This window comes from Bombus pascuorum, chromosome 1 (genome assembly GCF_905332965.1).
Source record: "Bombus pascuorum chromosome 1, iyBomPasc1.1, whole genome shotgun sequence".
Taxonomy (NCBI): domain Eukaryota; kingdom Metazoa; phylum Arthropoda; class Insecta; order Hymenoptera; family Apidae; genus Bombus; species Bombus pascuorum.
Window position 1 is genome coordinate 9736775 of NC_083488.1, and position 25525 is coordinate 9762299.

At 34.0% G+C, this 25525-nt stretch overlaps 3 protein-coding genes across 8 annotated transcripts; 1 reads left to right on the forward strand and 2 right to left on the reverse strand.

Moving 5' to 3' along the window:
- Positions 1 to 767: 767 nt before the first annotated feature.
- On the reverse strand, positions 768 to 18874 carry LOC132916816 (uncharacterized). Of its 6 annotated transcripts, XR_009660207.1 has the most exons (11): positions 18340 to 18874; positions 17781 to 18213; positions 17542 to 17682; positions 16523 to 17211; positions 15850 to 16228; positions 15610 to 15775; positions 3894 to 4054; positions 3360 to 3747; positions 3142 to 3282; positions 1784 to 1940; positions 768 to 895 (listed from the first exon to the last, which is right to left on the reverse strand). XR_009660207.1 is itself a non-coding variant. In XM_060977197.1 (8 exons), the coding sequence occupies exons 1-8, from the start codon at positions 18434 to 18436 to the stop codon at positions 15262 to 15264; spliced, it is 1695 nt and encodes a 564-aa protein (XP_060833180.1). In that variant the 5' UTR covers positions 18437 to 18874; the 3' UTR covers positions 15150 to 15261. The 6 variants fall into 6 exon arrangements, 3 of the variants coding, with proteins under 3 accessions (XP_060833180.1, XP_060833161.1, XP_060833153.1); XR_009660210.1 differs by lacking the exon at positions 3360 to 3747; XR_009660208.1 differs by lacking the exons at positions 768 to 895; positions 1784 to 1940 and adding an exon at positions 2026 to 2479.
- Positions 18875 to 19002: 128 nt separating this feature from the next.
- On the forward strand, positions 19003 to 22783 carry LOC132916885 (transmembrane protein 115). The gene is made up of 4 exons (XM_060977314.1): positions 19003 to 19552; positions 19734 to 19989; positions 20071 to 20247; positions 20384 to 22783. Exons 1-4 carry the CDS (start codon positions 19102 to 19104, stop codon positions 20586 to 20588), a joined length of 1089 nt encoding a protein of 362 aa, XP_060833297.1. The 5' UTR covers positions 19003 to 19101; the 3' UTR covers positions 20589 to 22783.
- Positions 22784 to 22950: 167 nt separating this feature from the next.
- Positions 22951 to 25482, reverse strand: LOC132916864 (E3 ubiquitin-protein ligase Hakai). The gene is made up of 5 exons (XM_060977253.1): positions 25109 to 25482; positions 24781 to 24884; positions 24340 to 24651; positions 23918 to 24106; positions 22951 to 23839 (listed from the first exon to the last, which is right to left on the reverse strand). Exons 2-5 carry the CDS (start codon positions 24880 to 24882, stop codon positions 23156 to 23158), a joined length of 1287 nt encoding a protein of 428 aa, XP_060833236.1. The 5' UTR covers positions 24883 to 24884; positions 25109 to 25482; the 3' UTR covers positions 22951 to 23155.
- Between the last annotated feature and the right edge of the window lie 43 nt (positions 25483 to 25525).

The window sequence follows — 25525 nt, forward strand, 5'->3', positions numbered from 1 at the left end:
GAATCTAATCGTATCACTTCACATAATGTTTTCAAGTAGTATAACCATTTGAGATTCAACTTTTTGATACGAATTCTTTATATTTTAAATACACATAATAATCGTATTTATATCTTAGTTCGTGATCTATATGAATAAAGAAGCTACCACAATAAGGAGAAAACTTAATTTTCAAGATTTTGAGTAACATGCAATCAATCAAAACCAAATTAATTTTCCAAACGTATTACAAATCTATAGTCAACTAATGTTCCTAATAATAAACTTTCGCGCTTTTAAATATGAGATCCATGCCTTTCTTTTCCTTCCAATAAATGCGTTATAGATATTGGATCTGCTTGAAACCCTTCGGATTTTATTTATTACAATCTGCAACAGTGATACACTCACGAATAAAGTATCACAAAATTGAAATAGATCCTAAAATCCATCCCAATTTATACATGACACCGGATTAAAGTGAATCGGGCCAATAAGATCCAATTAGACGATATCCCCGGTCGTATACCTACGACAGTTGATTAGCTACTTCGATAAAGAAACAAAAGCGAAGCGGCAGGCGGATGCACACGGTCGATATGCAAGTAAGTCAGCCGATTCGGTCGCGATAAAATGCGCTTCCTCGCGGATGCAGTCTCGCACGCTTGCAAGGTAGGTGGAGCGCCCCCGCTGTTTTTAAGCGTCGGTGACTAATTGGTGATGTCGCGGCCAGGCGTTGAGACACACCCCTCTCTCACTCTCGTCCTCTTTTGGTACTCACCCTCTCGACCGTACACCGACGACCCTCTTCTCGTCGCCTCTTCTCCGAACAGACGCCACCACCTTCCCTTTCTCCTACCTTCCAGCGCTCTTCGCACAACAGTGGTGTATTAATGGCTGCGTTCTGTCGGTACACCTACGACAGAAAATTTGAAGGTTTGTTTGCTTTTCGAGCAGCGCATTTAGTGTTCCTGCTAGTAGATTTAAATGTAAAGTATCTTGGAGTATAGGTAAATATTTGAAAAATACTAATAGGCCTTAATAGGGGATACTAAGTATTATTTTTTGACAATACAGAAATCTTTATCGCGTATGATAAAGGTGTGATTTGATTCAGACAATGTTTTATTACGTGTTTATATATAGGGAATATACCTATAGATATTATTACCTTTAAAGTTTCTACGGTTTAATAGAATGATAATAATGAAAGAACATTTATTTTTTAGATTTATTAAATAAGTACTTGAATTGAATTGGTGTAGAAGTCTGGAACACCTTTGTAAAATACGCTACTGCTGCCTCTTATCCCCTAACCTCGCTCCTCCGACTGTTCCTCCTCAATAGGGGAGGTACAAAAGGGAGCTTTAGTTGGCTCGTTATTATTACTATACACGCCCACATGAAATAATTATACTCCACATTAGTACGTACGTGCACCACGGAGAACGACCGTTTTCTCAATTATTAAAGTGAAAAAGAGGAATGAATGTTTCTAATAGAAAGCATCGATTAATACATCTTTTGAGTCTAAATCAGTATTGAAACAAAATCAATTATTATTCAATTATATACATCGATACATTTATTCGTACAGCTATTGCAATCGATTTCCACCCCCTTTATATGTTTCATATTAAACTACTTGCAATCCAATAAATAAAATTCATAACGTTAATCTCCTATCCTATATTAATCTTTCTAATATTAATTTTGCCAAAAGAGCAATTAAAAGAAGTTATAAAAATCACAAACCTATTATAATTATAATGATACACAGTTCGATGTATTTCTATGGACTTACTTTCGATAGTCGTTAGACCATTTGTAACAGGACTCGGTTAGTCCGGTATATTTGCGGGATATCCTGCGTTTATAGATAGAACGGCTAATAATGGCAGTGGAGTCAGGTCAACGACAATGAGCTTGACTGGGTGTGAGCAACGTTTACCCCATTTTTCCTAAAAAGAAGAGGAGAAAAAAGAGAAATGAAAAAAAATGGATGAAAAAATCAACCTCGCGCATGCCTGCCGTTTGTAACCCCTGCGTTTTTTCCACATTTTTGGAAAACGATCGAATTATGCCGCCCACTTCTGCTTTTTCCCTTTTCAATTTTCCTTTCACACCAGTAGAAACGATTTCTCTTCTTTTTTTTCTTCCCTTCTCTGTCTCTGTCGTCCAATGATTCCCGTATACGAAAGAGCGACACACGGTTGCCAACGTCCATTCGGCTTTGTACGAAAAGTTTCTCTGTCATCAGTCATTTTCTTCGGAGCGACCGACAATAATATGGCATATAATAGAATCGGCATAATGCCAGTCGCCTTACGTCCTGACACGAAGTCGAGGATTTTATTATGACACATCGCTCGTTGTTACGTCTGTCGCGCACGTTCTCGCGCTTTATGATGTATAAATTGATGTATAAATTAGCGCCTAATATTTCCCATATTTTCGATTTTAGCCGGAATAATGGGAGGTACATTATACATAGATTTGACTGCGACAAAGTGTTTTTCGATAAGCAACCCCAAATGTTGCCAATAGTTTGCTTTTCTGTGTTACACATAAAGCCATTTACTAGTAGCTTGCACGATGATTTGACTGTATTACAATTTTATTTTGGAAAATTATTCGGTAGTCTGTTAAGGATTATCCTCGTTTCTATCATCGTGTTTCTTCGTCGTAAAGTTTCTACGCCATAAAATTTGTAATTAGAAAATAGTAATTCAACTATATTATACTTTCATCGTATTATACTATTCTGAACATTATTAATAATTATTTCTGTTTATACTGCAGTATTTCTTAGTTCTAAATTTGTATGCTAGAAAATTTATAATTGGACGATAAATTCACAGGATTGGAAAGTTCAGATGTTATCAAAATTACGAATATAGATTTCATTAAAAGTTGTTAGCGATCAGAAAAGTTCTTGATTACAATAGATTCCATCGAATGCACATTTAGTATAATCCCCATAACGGTGTGCCCTCTTTTTGCCAGAGGCGTCGGGGTTACTAAAAGGCACACTCCAATGTTTGACCAAGCTGTGCAAATATAAACGAACATCGTGTAGATCGGTGTAAGAGGAACACAATTCGAATGTGCTCCCAAACCTCCCTGTTGGCAAACATTTTAACAGGATTAGAACACACTTACCGGGTCTAATCTGACCAAATAGTCCTATGGGAAACCGCAAGCTTTAAGTAGCTGTCATAGAGTTGTCGGCTCCGCGTGATTTACGTTCTTCCATGATGTATTTCAAACGAGGAAAACTGATACTTTCTTTAGAAAAATTATCTGTAATAAAAGATTGGTAATTAATGAAAAAAATACATAATTATTTTTATATCTTATGGATATTCTCTAATAAATACCTCGATTAAAAGAGTAAAGTTATTAGAAACTAAATGTCTTCAATAAATCTGCGATGTAGCGTTTCGACGATCGTAACGCGTTATACTGCGAATTTCCCATTATTATCTCTAATTTATTTCATAATATCTTTCGCCTCTTGCTGATTTTATACTTCACTTTCGCTGGTATAGAATTAATTGCTATTCTACCACGAAGAGCCAGAGAAACACGCACGTAAAAAGCAATTTTCTGTTCATCCAATTCTCCGGAAGAACTTCATCCTAGCGCATCTACTATTGAGAATACTGTAAGCGGAAAAATATTGTTCGATATTATTACTCGACGGAGCGGCATTACAGCGTATCTGTTATTCGAAATTCTGCTCCAACTTTCTTCTTCGTTGCCATCCTAAATAGTATAATTTAATTAAATAATTTAACATTTCGTTACTTGTTTCGCGCAACAAAGCCTTCCTTTCATTGTTAAAGTGAATTTATTTCTCATCAGAAAGGCACATTTTAGAGGAGAGGGAAATCAGAAACAGAGAAATATACCTGTACTTGTGCTGCATGAAACCAACTGAATCTTCGCGCAAATATCATTCTTGCTTGACTTTTTGCAGGGTTGCCGTGCCAGCTCGCAATGCGCTGCGCCGTTCATTATACATTCAAAATATTATCCTTACATGTGTGTTTGCTGTGTAAATGCAAGAGAACTGCAACGAAAGAAAAAAAAGAAAAGGTAGAAGACTGTTCAGTACGTGTTTGCTTAGAATAGCAATAGTGTCAGAGCTCATGACGTGCTCTTTGTAATCGTGACGGCCCGGATGGCTGGTTGGTTAGTTTGTTCGTCTCGTGCATATGCATGCAATTGCAGACGCGTATTTGCCTTTCCACCGATTCCCACTTGTCTCCAAAGTTATACAACAAATTGCTACTAAAGGGCTACGACGAATGTAGTTTGTTATCGAAACGTTTTCGATATGACCATCTGCTACAAAAGAATTTTATTATATTATAAACAAATTTTACCAATTTCTCTTATAACTAGAAATAAAACTTAACTTTAACCGAACCTTAACTAAAAGAGAAAAGAAAGCAGAAGATTTTTCAAAGAAATATATGGCTATAAAAGGGGTATACATTTGCGCAAGAAGCACACGCATGAAGTCCCATGATGAATATAATACCATCTAATGGAATATTATCATTATTCGCAACTAACTCTATCGCTCTTCCTCTTTCTCAATTCTCTCATCTCTGTCTCTCTTCATCTCTTCTTCATCCGCTATTGGAACACGCCTGCTGCACTCGTAGATGTCCATTAATCACGGACATAAGCAGGCGACTAATTGTTGGGTTTCAGGGAGAGAGGTATAGACAGAGTGGAATGGATAGAGAGGCATAAAATAACGTCCCTTTATCGAAGGCACGCACCCCTTACACACGATGGGCCCTTCGATTCATCCGGAGATCGGGAGGATCACGCTGTGAAAGTGATCGTGGATCGTGCGACGGGACGTGACTTGTCGATTTCACAATCGTTTATTATTTCTTGCCGGTCGTCGACTATTCTACCCGGCTGTGTCTCGTGTTCGTGTGACGACGCTCTTAACATCTCAGAAAGTACATATTTCACGAATAACTTGCGTTAGGCGTTTATTTAAAGTTTTCTGAAATTGTCCAATTATTTCGTTAAAAATTATCGAACTTGGAATAAAATTTAATTTTATAAATAAGAAAAAAGAAAAATGCATGTTAGCGGAAGTATGACAGATCGTGCCGCGAATAGAGAGAGAAGCTTCCCATAAAATTGGGCGATCATTTGCGAAGCATCTAAAGGCAGAGCCATGAAAAAACCGACTACCCCATTGAGGACAATTGCAGGAATGTCAGCAGAGAGAACGAACGTAAAGGTGCGATGTGCCTATAGGTACAAATCAACGGCGTACGTCGCTTCTCCATAATCCATCATCGCATGCCTATTCGCGGAACAGAGAGACGATCTGTCATCCACTTTCGTTTCGTTGCGTCAGTCCATTCTACCCGAAACATTTCGGTCCTTGCCTCGGCCATTTAGCCGAACTCAGCCACAGCTACTTTTTTTAATATATATCTCTGATTTTTTTAATTCGTCCCTTCTTTCTACCTTCTTCTTTCTATCTGCACTCTCGAAGCGTCTCCTTTTTACTTCTTCTTCAATTTCGTTGCATTTTATTCTCCTTCTTCGTTTACAAGAATAGTTATCAAGATTACAGAAATTGTAATTATCTTCATAGCCTTCGTGCATAATTGAACTCATAATATTAGTTAATAAATTATTGTACAAAAGGATCTTGTACCTTTATTACAATTTCATTTTAAATTTTGATCTATAAATACCAGAAACATTTAGCATTTGCATTCCAAAGGTAATATGATATAAACAACGATACATTCTACGTATGTGAAATAATCCTGCAGACGTCTAAAAGGCAGGATCTATTTGTCATTAGGTCTGAAATAAATGTGCAACTGGCGTAGTTTGTTGCACCTTGATGCGCATCCATCGTACAGAAATCGGTTGCCACTAATGACATTGATTCGTTCTACTTCGTCGCCGCTGCGCCGCTAGTATTCTTTGAGATCCTTGCACCGTTCAATCAACAGTTCTGCAAACGATTTGGCAGCCTGTACGCACCTGGTTCATCGAAATTTTCCGACGACCTTTACCAAGGAAAGCGATCTTTAGTTTGGCCTCAAAATTCATTATTTGTTTGTAATCTAATCTTCTAACTAAAAAATATTCGCGTCTTCTATTTTGTGATTCATAAATCTATTTTCCTTCTATGTGACCGCAAAATTCATTCTAAATTCAGTAACTCGATTCGTTTAAATTGTCGAATACTAAATTCATCGTTTGTTGTTTCTTAAACCGTCGCTGCGTAACGTCGTGATGTTACAGCTTGGTGAAAGATAAATGGCGTAATGGTCGATAACGGAAAAATAAAAGGAATAATAGGGTGGTGGGTCTCGGTTCGTTACGACGATCGCCGTGCAGACCGGAATTCGGGGGAGAGGGTGTCCACCCGTCCCACGTTTCCAACCCCTCGCAGGAAAGTTCGCGCTTAATATTATTAAATTGAAGGACAATGGCGGTGGCTCATGACACGCGACGTTTAAACGATTTTAATAACATTTCACGGAGATTTTTTTAATAATATGATAATAAAGGGAAATGAAAGAAAACGCTCAAGGGATTATTATCATTCTGTCACGGAGGCTCCATCCGCACTTCGCTCTGCCTCCATCTGCCTCGTCCCGTCCCTTTTCATCCGTCAGCCAACCTGCCGCTTCGATTCTCATCGCCAGATATACCGGAACTTCTGTTTCGCTTTCGTTTTAATATTCGTCGAAAAAGAATTCAGTATCTTCACCTCGTTGCTTCCACGCGTTCCACCACTACCTTTCAGCCCTTTTAATTTCTCATTCCCCTCCTCGTCATACCTTATTCTCGATACCGATCCTTTTATTGAGAGGCAGAAGTTAATATTGGCCACGTTCATGTTCATGTTCACCCCTGTGTTTCGTGTTTCAATTAAAACCGTCTTTACCGGTTTCACGTACTTGCGGTCGAGAACGTGTCTCTTCCGGTCACCTTGGCATTCTTTTCATCCATAGATTGATTTATAGGTATTATCTTATCCTTCTTATTATTACGCTATGGTAACAGTCGATATGTGTTCTGACAAATATATCATACAAGAAATATAATGAACATTTTTATTGATCTAATTCCCATGTTACTTATTATTAAAAAAAACTATGATAAATAGAAATGTCTCGTCGTAAATACCGCATACGTATCTCTTTACAATATCGATTAAAGTGTCTTAAATCCAGTGATTCTTCTGAATAAATACAGTTTTATAATTTTACATTTCAAAGATAAAGTTAAAAAACGTGAAACGCGAAACGTGAATCTTCGATCCTTATAGTAATCCATCTTAAGCACAATATATCCCTCATTTCGACTTCGAATCAACTATAGCTCACCTTTCATGGTTTTATACTTTGTATAGAATAAAGGAGTGATGCGCGGAAAACGCGACAAGCATTACGGGTTAAAGAATGGGGATATTTTACGCTCGGTAAAGCACAGTCCATCGGGCAAGTCCACCCCTATCCATGCACAATAGACGGGGTGGTTAGGTGCCCTAGGTGTCAACCCGTTTTCGTACGGGTGGTCTCCTTTCGATACTGTTCTCTATTTTCGTCGAGTAGAGCTCGAGCACCCAAAAGAGTTCCCTTTCTGAACGTTCAACGTGTTTTATGCTACAGGACGTGTTGCATATTCTTTTAGCCGATTTGTCACGTTTCTCTATGAGCTAACGACAAATGCAAAATTTTTCGACTTAGAAACGAAATATTAAATGTGCCATTTTTTTTATCTCGAAGATTAAATATAAAAGACAATTAGAATATTATCAAGTGCGAAAATTCAAAAAATTTGTAGCAAAATATTACATATCGATTTTAATATTTAAGAAAAACTGATTTTATTATGGTATTATTAATAATATAAGTGGTAACTGATAATTAAATTAAACGTAATTCGCTTCGATAAGAGTTATTCAATTGACCAGTCAATTTTAAACTATTAAACGTATCAAAACACGATCACAAGGCACAATTATCGTAGTTCACTTTAGTCCAAGAACTTCCTTCGTTTCTTGTTGTTCGCCACAATTAGGTTGTTTTCGCCGGCGGAAATTTCGGGTGCTCGAGAGAAGGGCGAGAAAAACGTTGGATAGATGCCCGCGATCATTATCATTAACGCGGCCGACACGGGCGTAGAACTCAGCCCAACGAAGCATAGATAAAGCTACAAAATATTAATCTCTTGTCGGGGCGAATGTATTTTTCAAAATTTCAACGTGCCGTTCTATAATGCTCCAATAGTTAATGCGGGACCATTAGTCAAACGTCGGGGCTCGTGCACACGAAAAGAGAAATTTCGATTTTAAATCGCTACATTTATCATGCAAGCAGGCGCATATGACACCGTTCTGATTTTATTTTGTTTCTCTTTCTTCCCTCTCCCCGGTTCCATCTCTACGCTCCAAACCCTTTTTTTCTCTCTCCCCCCTCGTGTTTCTCTTTCTCTGTTTCGAGAACCGCTACAACGTATGGGCTACTGGTTGCGAGTTGTTCCCTGTTTTTCGAAAACCGATCCGCTAATAACTTGTAGCCATATTTTTTCCTTGGCCCGTGCTTCAAACACGAGACCCAGATTCAAAAACGGATTGCTGAAAAAGAATCGCACGTTGATTGATATAGAAATTTTCAATCGAGCGATAAATATTTTGGTAACTGAAGCTATCGAACGACTATACTTAATTGGATCAATTATTTTCATTCTTGTATCATGCTATGGTAACTTTTAAACTTTCTCGCTCTTAACTTGATAGACATATCAGTTTAATTATACATAGGTACCTATTAATAATAGTACCATAAATATAGTAAACATTGAAATTAACAGGTTCAAGAGCTGTAATACCCCAAACGATTTAATTTGTTGCTACCATTTGTGTTAAATAAATTAATTCGCTATTGAATATGTTAAGGAAAAAAAATTTTGTGGAATAATAAATTAACAAAAGATTTGATCTTTCTACGATATTTTCAGATAATTCAAGAAAAAGTGATCGGTCGCCACAAATTGACAATTAATGCGTACGAATGATTCCTGGGCCCCGTAAACAGTAACATATATATTTTGCAAAAGCGTCACCTATACCTAATCTAAAACCCATACTTGTCTCATAAAGTACGCTTTCATTCATCCTTCCTCGTAAACATGCTATCAGAAAATAATAAAAACGCCAAGGGAAATCGGCCTGATTCCGCACCGGGAGCCATAACACACCGGGCCAGCTCGTAAATTTTGGACCGCCGTTTTACTCTCCTATTTATTTCTCCTTTCCGAGAAATCGATCAGAGTATAACGCAGGTATCAAAATCGAATCGGTCTTAAGCGAACCACGTCGCGTGAAATGTAGCAGAAATTTTTATTAACGGCGGTATTACTTTTTGGGGATCAAAGAAGTTACATACGGGTTGATTTCAATCAAATCGAATCTTCGTTTTAATACCGTGCATATATTAATTATTGTTCGCCTCTCTCAACGTATAAATTTCTCTTTGGTTTATTAACGAAAATGATTAAACTTTTATAATAAAGAACAACTTACTTGCAAATGGATATGCAATATATTTTTATAAGATATATAATTAGATATCTTAATATAGATATAAGACATCAGACTTCTTGAATTCGTAAAGGTCAATAACTAAATTAAATATAATTTATATCCATGTATCATAGACATGTTCATTAAATAGTTAATCTAAAAAAAAAAAATTATTCACAATTATTTCAAACATTAAAAATGTATTTCATTTATTCAACTGAATACTTAGAAATATGCCAAAAGAAAGATAAATCGATTATTTTAGTTTGTTAGGAGCTTCAACATGTTTATGTCTGCACGATATTAATTACTGAAGGTAATTCGGTAAATGTCTACCGCTTTGGAAATTAACCTTCGAATACATCGTCGACTAAATTTTCATTAAACGAAGATTAAGCGTTCTCATGTGAGAGAAACCCGCGAGACGCGCGCCTTTGATCGCTTCTTCGCCACAATTGCCTGTCAGTGCAAGCATACGCACGATATTTTAGCTGATCAATTAATTACGTAGCTCTAGCATATTAATAAAATTCCAAGCTATCAAAGTATAAATGTTATTCTCGTCTTTTCCAATCGATTTCAGAGAACAACGAGCGAAAATGTTTTTCAAATAACGTTTTGGCACGCGCTGATGACTATAAAATGAATATGTTTTGTTAATATTTGCATACATCACAGTGTACCAACGCATAGGGCAATAAACAAATGCATAATGGTATGAATATTCATGATCGGTTAACGATGGACAATCATGAAACATACAAGAGCAGCACAAATATTCTACATTTTGCATATACATATAAAAAATATCTAAAAATTTACCATACTGCTTGAAAGTTAACCTTACAACTTTTTATATTATTAGCGGTTCATTTGTCAATTTCTTACAACTTGCTCTCATGCTCCAGCTATTTCACTATTGTACAAAACCTCATTACTGGAGTGTACATAAGAATATTATATATCGCAAACCTTCTAAACTTCTTTAAACTATTCATAAATCATTCAAAATCATAAAAAATTAGAATCAGACCTTTGAGTTAACTTGAAATTATATTTTGACTTCTAGTCGAAAGAAGCAACTATGTTGCGATAAAACCAAGGGTAGATCCACTAGTTCACAGATCGTCGCAGGTACAACGCGACCATTGAAATGTTCGAGGTACAAACGAGGGAAAAAAGGGGGTTGCTTCTCCCAGGAAGGTCTGCGAATGGTAAACTGGGCGTAACCCCCAATATCATCTTACAAGTGTGCGCAGGAATCGGCGCCAGGGATCGAAAGGGAGAGAAAGAGAAACAGAGAGGAAGAAAGAGAACGGATAAAACGTGGCTGATTTATTTATCGAATCATAAATTACCGGGGTTACAATACGTGGCAGCATGCAAAAGCCCGCGCGTCTCTACGGTGTTCCTTTTCTCTCTGTTCCTCCCAAATGGTGGATCGAAAATGCGGTGAGGGACCGAGGGCGTAAACGTAACGCATGTTTGCATTGCGTGCCCGACCGGAAACACGATTTATACGATGCAAATTAAATGTGTACGCTACACACACGCGTCTGGCTAACATTCGTTCATAACAAAAATCCCCTGCCGAATCTATCGTTGTTATTCTTAACGTTTTCATTACTGTGTCTCGTGCTTCTGACTTGTTCCTTAACTACTTGTGCATGCTATCTAATGTGACTCCAATTCTCATGAAAAGACTTTCATTTATTCTAAAAAAGTTTAAGAAAAATTGTAAACAAGAGGTGGTAACGACTTATGTAAAATTTGTATAGGTTTATTTACCTATTAGCACGTTCTTCTCCATTTTTATGTAGTTTAAAATCGGTTACGAATCTTGTAATAAGTACCTTCGATAGCTTACGTGTATTGCTTCTACTTGAACATTTTATTTCAAATATTTTAATTGCAACATATACATACATAAAATCCTGTAGAAATATGTAACGAAATTTCTTGTCATTCCGTTCTTAATATTTTATAGATGTAACATGTGAATTTTATTCTAATTCACGTCTTTTGTTCAAACCACTGAATAGAATATGAAGATTGATAATTATGGCATTCGTTTGAATACAAAGTTTCAGCAATTGGCAGATGGATCTATGATGGTCTAGTATTTGTGAGCGATTATTATTATAGGAACTAAAACACTTACGTGGTTGGAAGTACGGTTTGGAACCCTTTCTAAATCAGAATATTGAATAAACTGTGATCCATTTGAAACGCGTGCGGGGGATTCTTCACGGTCGCGTCCACATGTCCACCAATTAGATACGCAGGATACAATCACTATTACCCTCCGTGGTCTGCAAGCAATTATTCATTTCTCACAGCAATAAAACGTCTTTTTATTATAATTTTTATTCGTTATCACCTCGCGATGAACAAAAGGTTTCATTAAAGAATTTTCAAGATAAATATAATTTCGAATCAAAATTATTACACTTCCATTGTATTATTATTAGATCGAAAATTTATGGTTGGTTAGACAGAGCAAAAGATTGTTTCTACCTACTTGCTTCGCGTTAAATAACCAATTTATAACACGTTACAAGTACAATTCATTTTAATGTGATTCGAATGAATACCCTTACCAGTTACCTAGCCGTGTTGTGACAATGTTTAGGGAACATTTTGGGGTCTAACATTTGTGTACGCTCCCCTTTTTAGCCAGTTTTCATTGTACAACGAAAACGTATCGGCCATTGACAAATGGGAGATATTAATTTTAACGTACCAGAATTTCGCGTGACATCCACGTCATGGGATACTACCCTTGATTGTCGCGTTCATTCTCCCGTGCTCCTCTCAAAATTCGCTAGATACATCCAGATACCATAAATGTAAAATCTAAAATTTCAAGTTTGTAAAATTCATAAACTATCATAGATTTATTCTGGATTTTCTGCAATAAATGCAATTGAAATATCATTTAATTAAATAGCTTTATCTTTACTATATAACAATGATGTATCTAATATTTCAATACAATAAAAAAAATCTAGTGACAACTAAAATTTATAAATAAAAATACATTAGATACTCAATCATTTTCTATTTCTAAAAATTAATTCGTTCATTCATTCAGAGCAGTGTATTAAAAGATATTTATCGAATGTTTCAATAGTTCTATCGATGTTGGACGATTTTATCGTAATGGTTGTACTTGATCATACGTGTAGTATTCATTCTTACAATATAAAACATACCTACTACTTATCCCGGACACGGAGTTAAGGCCGTAAAATGACGCGAACGTATCAGACGGAAATACGTTCGAAAAGGTAGGGCGACATTGGGAATTGAAAAATAGTGCCTTGGGCCGCTGTCGTTCACAGTGATGGTTCCGTGACAGCCAATGTAACGCACGAATTAACGAAATAATTGATTTTCATACCGTTCGGAGTCAGCGGCGCGCGCAAAAGATTGAGCGAGCCGATCGCCGAACCGAGGAGATATTTTCTCGATTTCCTGACCACAGGTGCATCCACGTTACTGCATCGTGTATGAAAAAGCTTCAGCCTTAGGCGAATTTTCCTTTACAACGCGAAAATACTTGGCTCGTTTTTCATATAATTCTATACGATTTAACCTTTCCCGATTTAACATGAATACTACTATGATCTTTACCTTGATTATAAGCAAACAATGTTTTAACAATTTTGAAAGATATTTAAGATCTCTCGTTTCTTATTATCGTATACATTGTCTTATTACATTGCCTTATCACATTGTCATTATCTCCGTATATATTGCTGAAATTAATCATTTAGAATATATATCATTAATAAAAAGTTCATTTTTAATATTTAACTATTTCTGCTTGAACATCATATATTTAGAACATTAATAAATTCTCGATGAAATGAAACTAAAACTTAGAGAAGACTAAAATGTTTGTTAATACATCTATTAGTTTTCATAATTGTACATTAAGTAAAATTAAATATTTTAATAAATTGCGTATGTGCTTATCGCGACAGACGAGGCGTGTTCCACTTTCTGGCTAATAATTCACCAAAGTCGAGTAAATCGGCGTGTCTCGTAACGTTAATAGGTAAAGCGAAAGAGATTATTCGTAGCCAGCTGGATAATATAAGCCGGCGAGCACGCTGCTATATGGATGGGGGGGGGGGTCGAAGGAAGGAAACGAAGGCGGAAAGAGAAAGAGAAGGAAAACGGGGAGAGAGAACAGATTTATATTTGAAATTAGATTAAGCTCCTGCGCTTGAAAGCTATATAAACGCCCCTCTAGCCAGCAGTGCCGCGTACGTTCCGCGTTCTGCAATCCACTAAGAGGAGAGACTCAATAAACCAACCACTCACTCTCTTTCTTCCTTCATCTTTTTCTCTTTCCCATTCTCTTTTTCCCTTTCTCTCTCGTATCTTTTCTTTTCCTTCGTTCACTGCATTTTTACAGAATCCAACTCTGTTCCTTGCTTTCTTCCTACATATCTCTTTTTTATTTTTATCAATAAAACTACCCGTCAAATCGTCTTATTTCTCTTTCTTCCCAGTTTTGCGAAGTGTATGATCTTCCTTGTGTGTTTCTATTTTTCACGCAGAAGTAACCATTCTGCTTATCCTGCTTTATACTTCCACCAATTCGTAGATACACTCGTATTATTCTTGAAATAGCTGCGTGGAACTTGAGATACTATTCGTGCTTTCTCTGACGCCTTTTGTTCTAGCGGAAGACATCGACTTTGCCAGTACTCTTACGATTAACTTTCTTTTCTTCTGTTTTTCCTTTCTGATCGCAATCTTTATATTCTTTATTTTACATTAACTTAAAGTCTTTTATTGTTGTTACAAACTTACTGGTTATGACAAATTTCCTAATGTTTTTCAGGATCCTTATATAACATAGCAATCCATTTTGACTTGTAATTTAGATAAATATTAGAGAAGTAAAATAATGTAAATCATTTTGTAAATTATATTTATAATTATATTTATTTATTTATTTATCTATTTATTTATATATTTATTTATTTATTATTTATTAAATATTAGAGATCTAGATTTCACATGTACCTAAAATATACGTGTATACATATAATTAATATATCCGTGTTTTAATCCGTGTACTTCTCAATACACGGGTATATGGGTATTGAAATATACGGACCGTAATATCTGTACATGCATCCGTGTACTAACTTTCACGGATACACGTGTATAGAAATTATATAATTTCACGTGTATTAATCCGTACACCATATTTCATTTTTAATTAGATATCAGAATGTTTAGATATGCAAATAAGTAAATAATTTGTGATAGTCTACTAGCATTTTCATTATTACATGAATTTTCTGGCGATATTCGTTTGAAGATATATTTAAAAATAACTATAATTTCGGAAATTTCAAGACGTTTCAAACTTGAATGGAACGAAGGTGACACTCTTTCATTAAACCATATATCCTGTTTTTTTATCTAAGTACACGTATACACGTGTATTTTCAATATACGTTCAAAATCAGGAAATATAATATATATATATATATATATATATATATATATATATACGTATATATGTTCCTGATATATATATACGTATATATGTTTATAAGAAAACACACTCTTTATAAATTATTAACTAAAAATTGTCATTTTTAAATTATCTATAGCTGAAGTTTTGAATCAATGAGGTTTATTAATCTTGTATAATAACTCTACATGGGAGTCTGTAATGTACCTGGACCCACACCATATCCGTATCCTTGAGGTCCGAAATTTCGAACGTAACATTCTAAATAACAACATAAAATCTATCATTTCGTTAACTAATAACTATAAAGAAGAATAAACAAGATTATAAAGATCAAAACAACTAACGTTTGCAATAAATTTCCCCACAATTCTCCTGATACGTTAACGGTTCCAAGGGTTTTCTGCAGCAATAGCAGCTGAAGCACGTATTATGGAATGGTATACCAGACACAATCTTGAACGGGCAACGTTCACTCGTTTCAATGTCAATTAATATAAAACTATTAATTGATCAAATAATTCAAAATTACCTGCATTTCAGCTTGATACACTTTTCGGCCACAGCGCTGACAATCAAGACCTCCGCCAAAACAATCGCATGCAGTTTTCGGTCGGCAACATCCTAGATCAATGGGTTCTGCTCTGTCGGTACTACAACACCTTCTGGTTCTTACTCGACATATTGGACTTTTTGGTCTTCATAGGTAAAGAAATGTCACTAGTAAGGCACCATAAAATAATATAAAGCGACAATATTGAAATGTTCTTACCGACAGCAGCAAGTGCTACCTCCATTTCCACAACAATTTCCACTTTTTGGACCACAACAACAAATTACTTGAGGACACGATCGTGGTGGAGAACAAGGTGAACACGGTCGACAAGGTGGTACCACGCAAGATTTCGCAGGTAAACACGTTTGTCCAGGTTTTCCACAACCACCACGACATCCTCCTCCACAACATCCACCTCCACTACAACTTTGAGATTCTACAGTGCACGGTTGACGACATTTAAAAATCGGTTTCTTGCAAATTGGCCGTTCAAGCGATAATGAACAACAACAACGTCTCTCAATAACTGGTTGAACATTGGATAAACAGGTTGTACAGGACGTTACAGCTGTGCGACATTGTTCTGATGGATCTCCTGAAATATTTCTGACTAGTTTTCTTTATAAATAAATTGTTTTTATGTACTATAGTAGATTCCCGGTTATCAAGTCCCGGTTTAATCATTTTTATTAAAATGAAAATAATTGACATATTCCATTATCTACATTATCTAGAAATATCTTTTATAAATAATAGACAGTATAGATATATAATTATTTATCTTATGCTGTATGTGATAATTGGTATATATTTTCGAATTAACTAACTATTCAGTCCTATAAAAATGGTTAAGCGGGAGTCTACCATGCTTGGAACTCAGTATATTTACTTCTGCAAAGACAAGCAGTTTCAACTTTTGTTGTTCCACACGAAGCTCTAAGACGAGATCCGCACGGTCCACCGCATCCTCCCCGCATTCGTTCGTTTTCATCAAGTGATGAGTTCGGGTCACTTTGATGAGCGTACGTCATCGTGTCTTCTTTCGATGATGCATCGTCTTTTTCGTTCATTATTCTGTACGTGCGCGACTCTGAATTGCCTTTGACGCAACGATCTTGCCCACGATTCTTCTCGATGTCATTGCATTTGCTTAGCGTATCTTCTTCACCGCACTCTGACGCGCTTTTTTCAAAATGCATTCTGCCACTATCTTCGGTATGATTTACGTTAATATTTTCGTATCCGCCGTCATTTTTACCAACCGAATCGTCCGCTTGCCAAATATCGTAAGTATTATTATATTCCTGTCTATTATCGTTATTGTAACGGAGCCTATGATGAGCATCCTGCATTTTCGTGATACAATTCTGGTGGTTTTCGCGCATATTTCCGAAGACGACGTCATGGAACGAGACTCGTCGTCGGGAAGGCAGCGGACTGCGAGGCGGTGGTACCGGCGGATACGCAAATTTTCGTCTTGACGGAATAATGACGCTAATGTCACTAAATTCGTACACGGGGTCGTATTTGTTAATTTTATTATTCCGGTTGATAGTTGTCACTTGAGTTTTGTTTATGCTGGAAATATCTACGTTTAGAAAGCCTTATTTTGACAAATTGTCACTGCACTGATGCTTTTAGATAAAAATACAGAAATAAAAATAGGAATTTGAAATTAATGACGCAACGTGACAACTAGACTGTTAAGCAAACATTAAAGGATTTGAAACTACCGATATCTTACCAACGGATGCTATTTCCGGTGAAAAGTTGTAAATACAAATTCAACGTAAATGCTAGTCTAATATATCCAATTATTTTTGCACTTAGGGCTAAACATTTCTTCAGAAATAGCTTACAAAAATCTGGAAGAATAGGAATAAAGAAAATTCAGAAAATTTGATATACCTTAATTGAGCCTCTGTAATGTTGACTTCATTATTACTAAACAAAATCTTTGGCTCAGATTGATCTGTTTCTTGTTTCTGCGCTTCAAATTGACAATCTTTCGCGATATCGTTATTCTTCTGCGACTCCAGAGACAACGTACTATTTTAATAAGAGCATCATTAACAAGGCATTTTTGGATGAAACTAGATATGACCAGAAAAAGCGGAAATACGTATGTATCGAGAATAAATTTAAACCTGCGGAACTTAGAATGTTGACGATTGTACCACGTAGTAATTGCGTTAGGACTGGGTGAAGGGTCGCAAATTGTTGTCATTGAATTGACAACACCTAGATTTGCACAGTCGTTTTTTAAGAAATGCTTTTTCTCCTTGTCAAAGTAAACGTTTGTCTCCTCGACTTCGCTACCTCCACCGCGAAGTCTATGCTTGTCAGATTGATAATGTTGATTTCTATTTAGTGACGCGTTACCAATTGAATTTTCTGTGTCATAACACTGCCAATTTGATGATTCCTTTGCCGAAATTGTTAAGGTTGCAGGCGAATGCTGTACTTTTTTGATTTCATGATTCACAGTTGACAAAGACAGGCGAACGTAACAATTCTTGCAAAATAATTCACCGAGATGCGTCACGACGTTACAACTATTCAGTAATTTTCGACAATTACCTATGGAGCATTGAAAGTCAAATTTAAATAATCTTGGACTTATGATCGAATAATGAAAGAAAACATTAAAAGAGGAAGTCTAATTGACTTAAACTAAATTCTTTAATAGAAATTTACGATACTAACGACAAGAGAAACAAAACGTATGCCAAACTTTTCCAAGAGCTAATTTCTCTTCTGCGAAGTAAACCTCGCGATTACAACGTGGACAAACACCAGGCATTTATTAATCAACGTTATCTACTTCTTGTTAATATTTGAAAACACATGTTGCAATGATCTTTACATATTACTATCCTCGATTATACTATACACAATTTACATATTAAGATCCTCTTCTATTAAAATTTCTTCGATTACCTGTACGATGTACGTTCTAACATTTATGAACGTTTTCAGAATAATCGTTTAGTACACAATAAATTTCACACATAGTTATTTTTGAATTTTGTAATAATCAATTTTTGTTATATAAAAACAATCTATATAAATTTCCCAAAATATGTTAAAAAATGTCGAACATCAATTACAGATCGATGTAAAACAAAACACAAGCATAAATATTATAAAATAATATTAGAGACTGTTAATATGCAAAATTATATACAATTATCTTGTACAAGTAATAATAATGTCAAATATATCTTATTTATTGTAGTATATATCATTATTATTATAAAGAAATACACAATTACTCTTATTAGCAACGTTTGAAATATATATTTGCTTTTTTACATTTACCAAATAGAGAAATTATAATTCATACATATTACATTGGTAAACGTGTGAAGGAGGAAGTCAATGTGTTTCATTCACATGCAACAAACGTCAGGTCATAGTGCAAGTGGCTCCGTGATTCAAAGAGGTTAAGAGAGCTGCCTAATAGAAATGGCAGCAATAAAGGGCCTGGGTAGAAATATCCCCTATCTGAGGCAACAATTTGCTGCCCTTTTAGGAAATACCAGTACTAGTGTTAAATTCATATGCATAGTCGTTCTGTTTTCCTATTGCCTTTCTTTCTCCACGGAAACGGTACGTGTATTGAGCGTGACACCAGGTTACCTACTGCCTCCAGTTTTTTGGATTTGGACTGCATTCACCTTCTGTTTCCTTGAGATACATTTCTGGGAAGTATGCGTGGATATTGTGACAGTAGGTCTTTGTGGCAAATTGATCGAACCACTATGGGGCGCGATGGAAATGATGACTTTCTTTGCTATTGTTAATTTTGGCGTCGCTGTATTATCTGCTTTATTTTATTTATTCCTTTATATGTGCACCAACGATCCGGATCTGCTATTTGATATACACATTCATGGACTAACTGGATATATCGCAGGTATATTCTTTATAAATAACCTTCTGTTGTCATCGAACACATGTCATGTAATATGTATATATATACACATATATATGTATAGATGTATAATATATTTTGTTATATTTTTTTCGGTATAGTATTATAGTTTTAGATAATATTAAATACATAATTAATTAATGTTATTTATCTTTGTTTATAGGTGTTGCAGTAGCTGTAAAACAAATAATGCCAGATCATATTTTAGTTAAAACACCAATTGGGAAGATTACGAATAGAAATATACCATTAATGGTATGGGTTATGGGAGTGATATTATGGCTTTTTGGATTATTAGAAGGCACTCATCCAACTATGTTTCTTAGTGGTTTATTAATATCATGGATATATCTTAGATTTTATCAAAAACATAACAATGGCACACGTGGTGATATGGCAGATAATTTCACATTTGCAAGGTAAATTTTATTTTAATGTTATTGAAAAACATGAAATTAGATAGAATATTCTTAATCTTATGTATATGAATTCAATTATAGTTTCTTTCCAAATGTCTTACAACCACCAATAGCAGTTGTAAGTAACACGGTACATGGCTTTTTTGTACGAGTTGGAATTTGTAGAAAAGTAGTTAGAAGATTTGACATGTCCAATGCCCCACCTGGTCTCATTATAAATCTTCCTGGTATCGATCCACATGATAGTGAAAGAAGAAGGTTTGACATTCTTTTGTGTTTACTAAAACATATGCATATAATAAGTAAAAAAGAAGAGCAGTTAGTTCAGGAACAATCTTAAAGTTAATTTTGAAACAATAATATTTGTAGGTTCATAACTGATAATAATTTTCAGGCAAATAGCATTAAAAGCCTTGAGTGAAAGATTGAGCAAGGATCATGCAAAACCATGGCAGCAAGAAAGAGCTAAGAAACATTCTCCAGTACCTCCTGCAGTTTCAATCCCAATTCCTGATACTGCTACACCCAAGCCACTTGCGTCTCCTCTCATTCCTCAAGTTAGTGTTAACATACATAATCATACTTCTACTAATACGTGATCACATCAAATAGACTGATTTCAAATACATGTATAAATATTTTAAGAAACTTCTAAAGAAAATATTAATAATATGCAACAATATTGATAATATGGCAATGTTTCATGAAATAATAATTTTTAGTAATATGCATATGTAAGCAAAGCGCGATTGTAAAAAAGAGAAGAATAGCAAAGAAAGTACTTTTAGATCTTTATTTGTAATTATACAGCCACATCGAAAAAGCATTTATTTCTTAATGTCTATTGGTAAGTTCAAAGAACAATATGTAATATTCAAGCTGTGCCTTGGCGTTTATAACTTTTAATTAATTTGTGTATCTAACCTTAAATCTGTTTTTAAACATATAAACGCCGAGTTGATTTGTTCTTTAATATTACCACATACAAAATGGCATTTTATACGGTAAATAAATTTATATATATTAACTATAATGCCATATTGGAGATTGTACATTATATAGTCTTTAGAAGATTCTTAACAAGAAATATAGGAAAGCCGATCTTTCTAGTTTGTGATGATATTTTCCAAGAAAATCACGTTCTTTGTTACTAAGAAACTATAAACTCTATTTATGTAACTGAGTATTGTCGGTAAAAGATAAATAATTAAAATTTTTTTAACAAACATGTTGAAGGTCCTGAAATACTGTATAAGTGCAGCAATGTTCCGTCGTTAATATTATTCAGTAATAGCTGGAAGATAAAGATACATTACTAATAACAATGAATGAAAATAGACTGGTTTCCAGTGTAATGTAAAATAATTTTATTAGGGACAGATTTAAATTTGGAAAAGGTTATTACTTTACCAACATGTTTTAGAAAATATTTTATACAATCAGGATTACAATTAAATATTCTGTATAGTGTAAAATGTTAATGTACAATACATATACATGTTGAAATGAGATGACGATTATAAAACACAAACATTTTCAGCTTATTTTAAAGTCATACTTTAACAAAAATTGTAAAAAGAAATGCTAACTTTTTACATCGTGAAAAATGATTCTTTTACAAGAAAAGATGAATATCAAATGCATTATTTCTGTAGATTTCAAGACAATTATTTTAGGACACAGAGAACAAGTTTAACTTCAACAAATTATTTTCATATTACTTCAAGCAATAATTATATTTATATCTGTACCTAAATACCTAATATAGGTATATTAAAGATTTTATCTAAATTATAAAATACATGTATATTTTGATTAATACGCATGTATTGCTTGTATACACATAAATTTATATTATTTATGTTCATTGTGTATTTTATTAATTTATTGTACTAATCTTGTCCTATATAGCTCAAACATAGTTAACATAATTCTTACTGCTTATTAGGTACAGGTATTTAAAATGTAATCATTTAGTTACATTGTAACACACACATTATTTTCATTTTATATCTGATTTATATTTTCACATGTAACATTCTTTCTTTACTTAAAACAATGCAACAATCAACTATTGTGCCACAAACACATGTTGAAATTTTTTTCGCCATCTATTGATATTTTTAAACAATTGTTAAATATTGATTATTATAGTTTAAAAGTAATTGTTTAAAAATATATATGTATGAAAAGGTGAATGGAAAGTAGTTCGTATAAATATATAGCAATGTGGATAATATTTGATATATCAATAGGTTGTAAATACAAGGAGTGATGTAATGTGAAGGGATCAAGACACTATAATGATGCAGTAATTATACATAGATAGATACATTAATACATGTGTGACGGAGTAAGATTAAAAACTATTTTCATGTATGATTCAAAACTATCCCTTAAGAATGTATGTTATTCATATTTTGGCCTTCCACTTAAAGATTACTGATAAAAAAATTTTTAAGTACTTTTATTATAAGATTTTTAGTCAATTAATATTTATTATAAATATTACTAGAGTTAAAGAGCGAAAGGCCAGAATGGGGTGTATGAACAAATGAATATTTGTTAATTTCATTAAATACATTATAAGAGTCTAATATAATAATTACACATTATATATATGTACATGTTATATATAATGAGTTTTGTACATATGTTAAAATCGTTACAGTCTGTACAATATTAAATTTTACTAAAAAAATACATATTTCCTATTTTCCTATACTGCTTGTAGGATAAAATTATAACAATTAACACTAGATATTCAATACATAATAGAAATACTTATTTGAAATATTAATATCTTATTATTTAATTTACATTACTCCTAATTTGTTAATTGTATATAAGTAATAAGTATAAAATGTTTTCATATTACATAAAAAAAGTATCTCATTCTTTGTTACAAATCCTCTTTCTCAAACTATAAGTTTAGAAGTGGGAAATAAATAAATATATCTATAGGATGAAAAGAACTTTATTACTATTATAATATATAATCTTTGTGATTGAATGTTGCAATTATAGTTCTTGAAAAGTATAAAATATTCCGAATAGTTTCTAATGGTGGCAGCACATTTTCAATATTTAGAACTACTTTTAATTGTCATAATAATTTTATCACAATTTATATCATACAATTCTTTACAACAGACATGTACTTTCTTTACCTATAAAATTGTTGTTGATGCTGTGACCATTGTGTTTGTGGTGGTGGAGCTTGTTGTTGTGGAGGTGGTGGACCATATGATGGATCTTGTATATACCCTGTTGGAGATGGCCTTATTGAAGTTGGTGTAGAAGATACATATTGCTGTTGTTGTTGTGGTGGTGGTGGCACATAAGATACTTGAGCAGGATGCTGTGGTTGCGGATAATATTGTGTTTGAGAAACGGGTGGTGGCACATTATATCCTCCATAATTAACTTGTGGAGGTGGAGGAGGATAATAATGGTGACTTTGTTGCGTGTGTATGTCATGTGTTGTCATAGCTGTATCTTGAATAGGTACAGTTATAAGATTTGTTCTTAATGGAGCATTATTTGGCGGTGGAGGTGCAGGATTTTGAGAATAATTCTGCATTGATATTAATGTCTGTGGTCTATGTTGTTGTCTATGCTCCACTGGAGTTTGATTGACCATTGAATTCACTCTAGGATCGTTTCCCATTATGGGTTGAACCATATGTGATTGCACTGATTTTATGCGGGTATTCTGCATAGCAACTGACGAAACTTTTGTTAATTGAGATTCTATCTCTGATTTAGAATGCACATATTGAGGAGGATCAACTTGCATTCCTTGAACTTGCTGTGGTGGTGCTGATATATGTCGATGATTTATATGAGCCTATGTACAAATTGATACATCTATATGACCAAAATAAATTAATAAAAATTGGAAAATTGAAAAATAAAGAGAAATTACCTGCAAATCTCTTTGACTAAGGTATGTTCTTCTACAACCTGCATTTCCATATCTAGTTCCTCCATGTGTACACATAAACACAGTACCCAAGCCAGTTTGTTCCACTCTAGAAACCTTTTCCATACAACGAGGACAAACTTTATCTTCCCTTTTGGCACAAGATAAGCAAAATACATGTTTGCAAGGTATCTGAAACAAAAATATAAGCATAAAGATTTATGAATATTAAATTAAGAAATATAACTATGACACTTAAGTAAGTTGATTTTATAATGGTTTAGTCTATTCTAAAGATATACTATGCTTATTTTTTAAGCTTTTATGACTTGGATATTAACTATTAAAAATTTATTAGGTTTGATTTATATGTATATAAATATATACTTGTTTTAATATCTTTTCCTCATAAAAGAAACTCTCACCATGCGTCCATAAATAAGAATTGGTTTCAAACACTTATCACAACAATGTATCATAGGATTTAACACTTTTTCTCCAATGAGATTTACTCTGTGATCCCATCTTAAACGTAGCATTGGTTCAGGCGGTCCTCTATTGATAGTTGTAAAAGTTGGAGCTTCCAATTGTGATATATCAGCTTCCAAGTCAAACTGTTGCTCCAAAGGAAGCTGCTGTGTTGGTGGTGCTTCATGTTCTTCTAATTCTGTTCCAACAACTTCTGTTGGAGCTTCTTCTACTTGTTGAGGAGTATCTTCTTCGTCACTTTCAATGACCTATTTGAAATATATATACAATGAAATAATAACATCAGCTAAGTAGGATAGACATTAAAAAAATAAAGAGATAAACTAAAGATAATAAATTAATCGAAAATTTAAAACTAAAAGAACATTCAGATTTACCTTTACTTGTTTCTTAGACCTTCCTCTAGCTCTCCCTCGTGTTCTACCACGTGCTCTACCACGAGTTCTGCCTCTCATTCTTTTACCACCATCTTCCTCCATAACTATAATTATAAAAATTTAGAAACCTAATCATCTACTATGCAATCATTAATTTTTAGAAATATAAGATCAAGGAAATAGTACATTTAGTTATTATGTCAAAAATTAAACAAACAAATAATCAGTAACAAAAGTATAGTTTGATTTGATTGATTCGACGTTCTATATATTTTATTGTAAAGTATATTTTAATTTCAAAATTGTATGTCGGTAAGGCGGTACTTACCTAATTATGTAGGTTATATTTCTAATTCTAGGTGATAAATTATAATATCAATTATCATATTTATTGATAAATACTTTAATTTACTGAGAATAAAATGCTTACATCTAACAATTAAAAAGCTGAATTTTTTTATTATTGGACTATGTAACGTCTTGCACTGAATCAAGTTAGTCCACATACATATATGTATGAATGAAGCAATAAGCTGTTGCTACAATCTCCATTGTAGTAATCTATGTGACGTAGTATTTTGTTGTTACCTTGGAAACGACAATCTACTTCACACAAAATGCAAAGTCGTATATTGAAACAAAGTACCCTGCATCTTTATGTTTATCATTGCATTTTGGCTAATGTTAGTCAATATAAACTTGATTAATTTAATAATTTTACTCTTTTTTGAAATTATTCTAAATA

Coding starts and splice junctions, on each gene's coding strand:
- LOC132916885 (XM_060977314.1), top strand. CDS start 19,102: ATGGCAGCAATAAAGGGCCTGGGTAGAAATATCCCCTATCTGAGGCAA. Junction 19,553..19,733: donor ACTAACTGGATATATCGCAG/GTATATTCTTTA, acceptor CTTTGTTTATAG/GTGTTGCAGTAGCTGTAAAA. Junction 20,248..20,383: donor CATGATAGTGAAAGAAGAAG/GTTTGACATTCT, acceptor AATAATTTTCAG/GCAAATAGCATTAAAAGCCT.
- LOC132916864 (XM_060977253.1), bottom strand. CDS start 24,882: ATGGAGGAAGATGGTGGTAAAAGAATGAGAGGCAGAACTCGTGGTAGA. Junction 24,652..24,780: donor GGTCTAAGAAACAAGTAAAG/GTAAATCTGAAT, acceptor TATTTCAAATAG/GTCATTGAAAGTGACGAAGA. Junction 23,840..23,917: donor TTAGTCAAAGAGATTTGCAG/GTAATTTCTCTT, acceptor ATTTGTACATAG/GCTCATATAAATCATCGACA.
- LOC132916816 (XM_060977170.1), bottom strand. CDS start 18,436: ATGCCTGGTGTTTGTCCACGTTGTAATCGCGAGGTTTACTTCGCAGAA. Junction 17,212..17,541: donor ATTACAGAGGCTCAATTAAG/GTATATCAAATT, acceptor AGATATTTCCAG/CATAAACAAAACTCAAGTGA. Junction 15,534..15,609: donor TGTATCAAGCTGAAATGCAG/GTAATTTTGAAT, acceptor TGCCCGTTCAAG/ATTGTGTCTGGTATACCATT.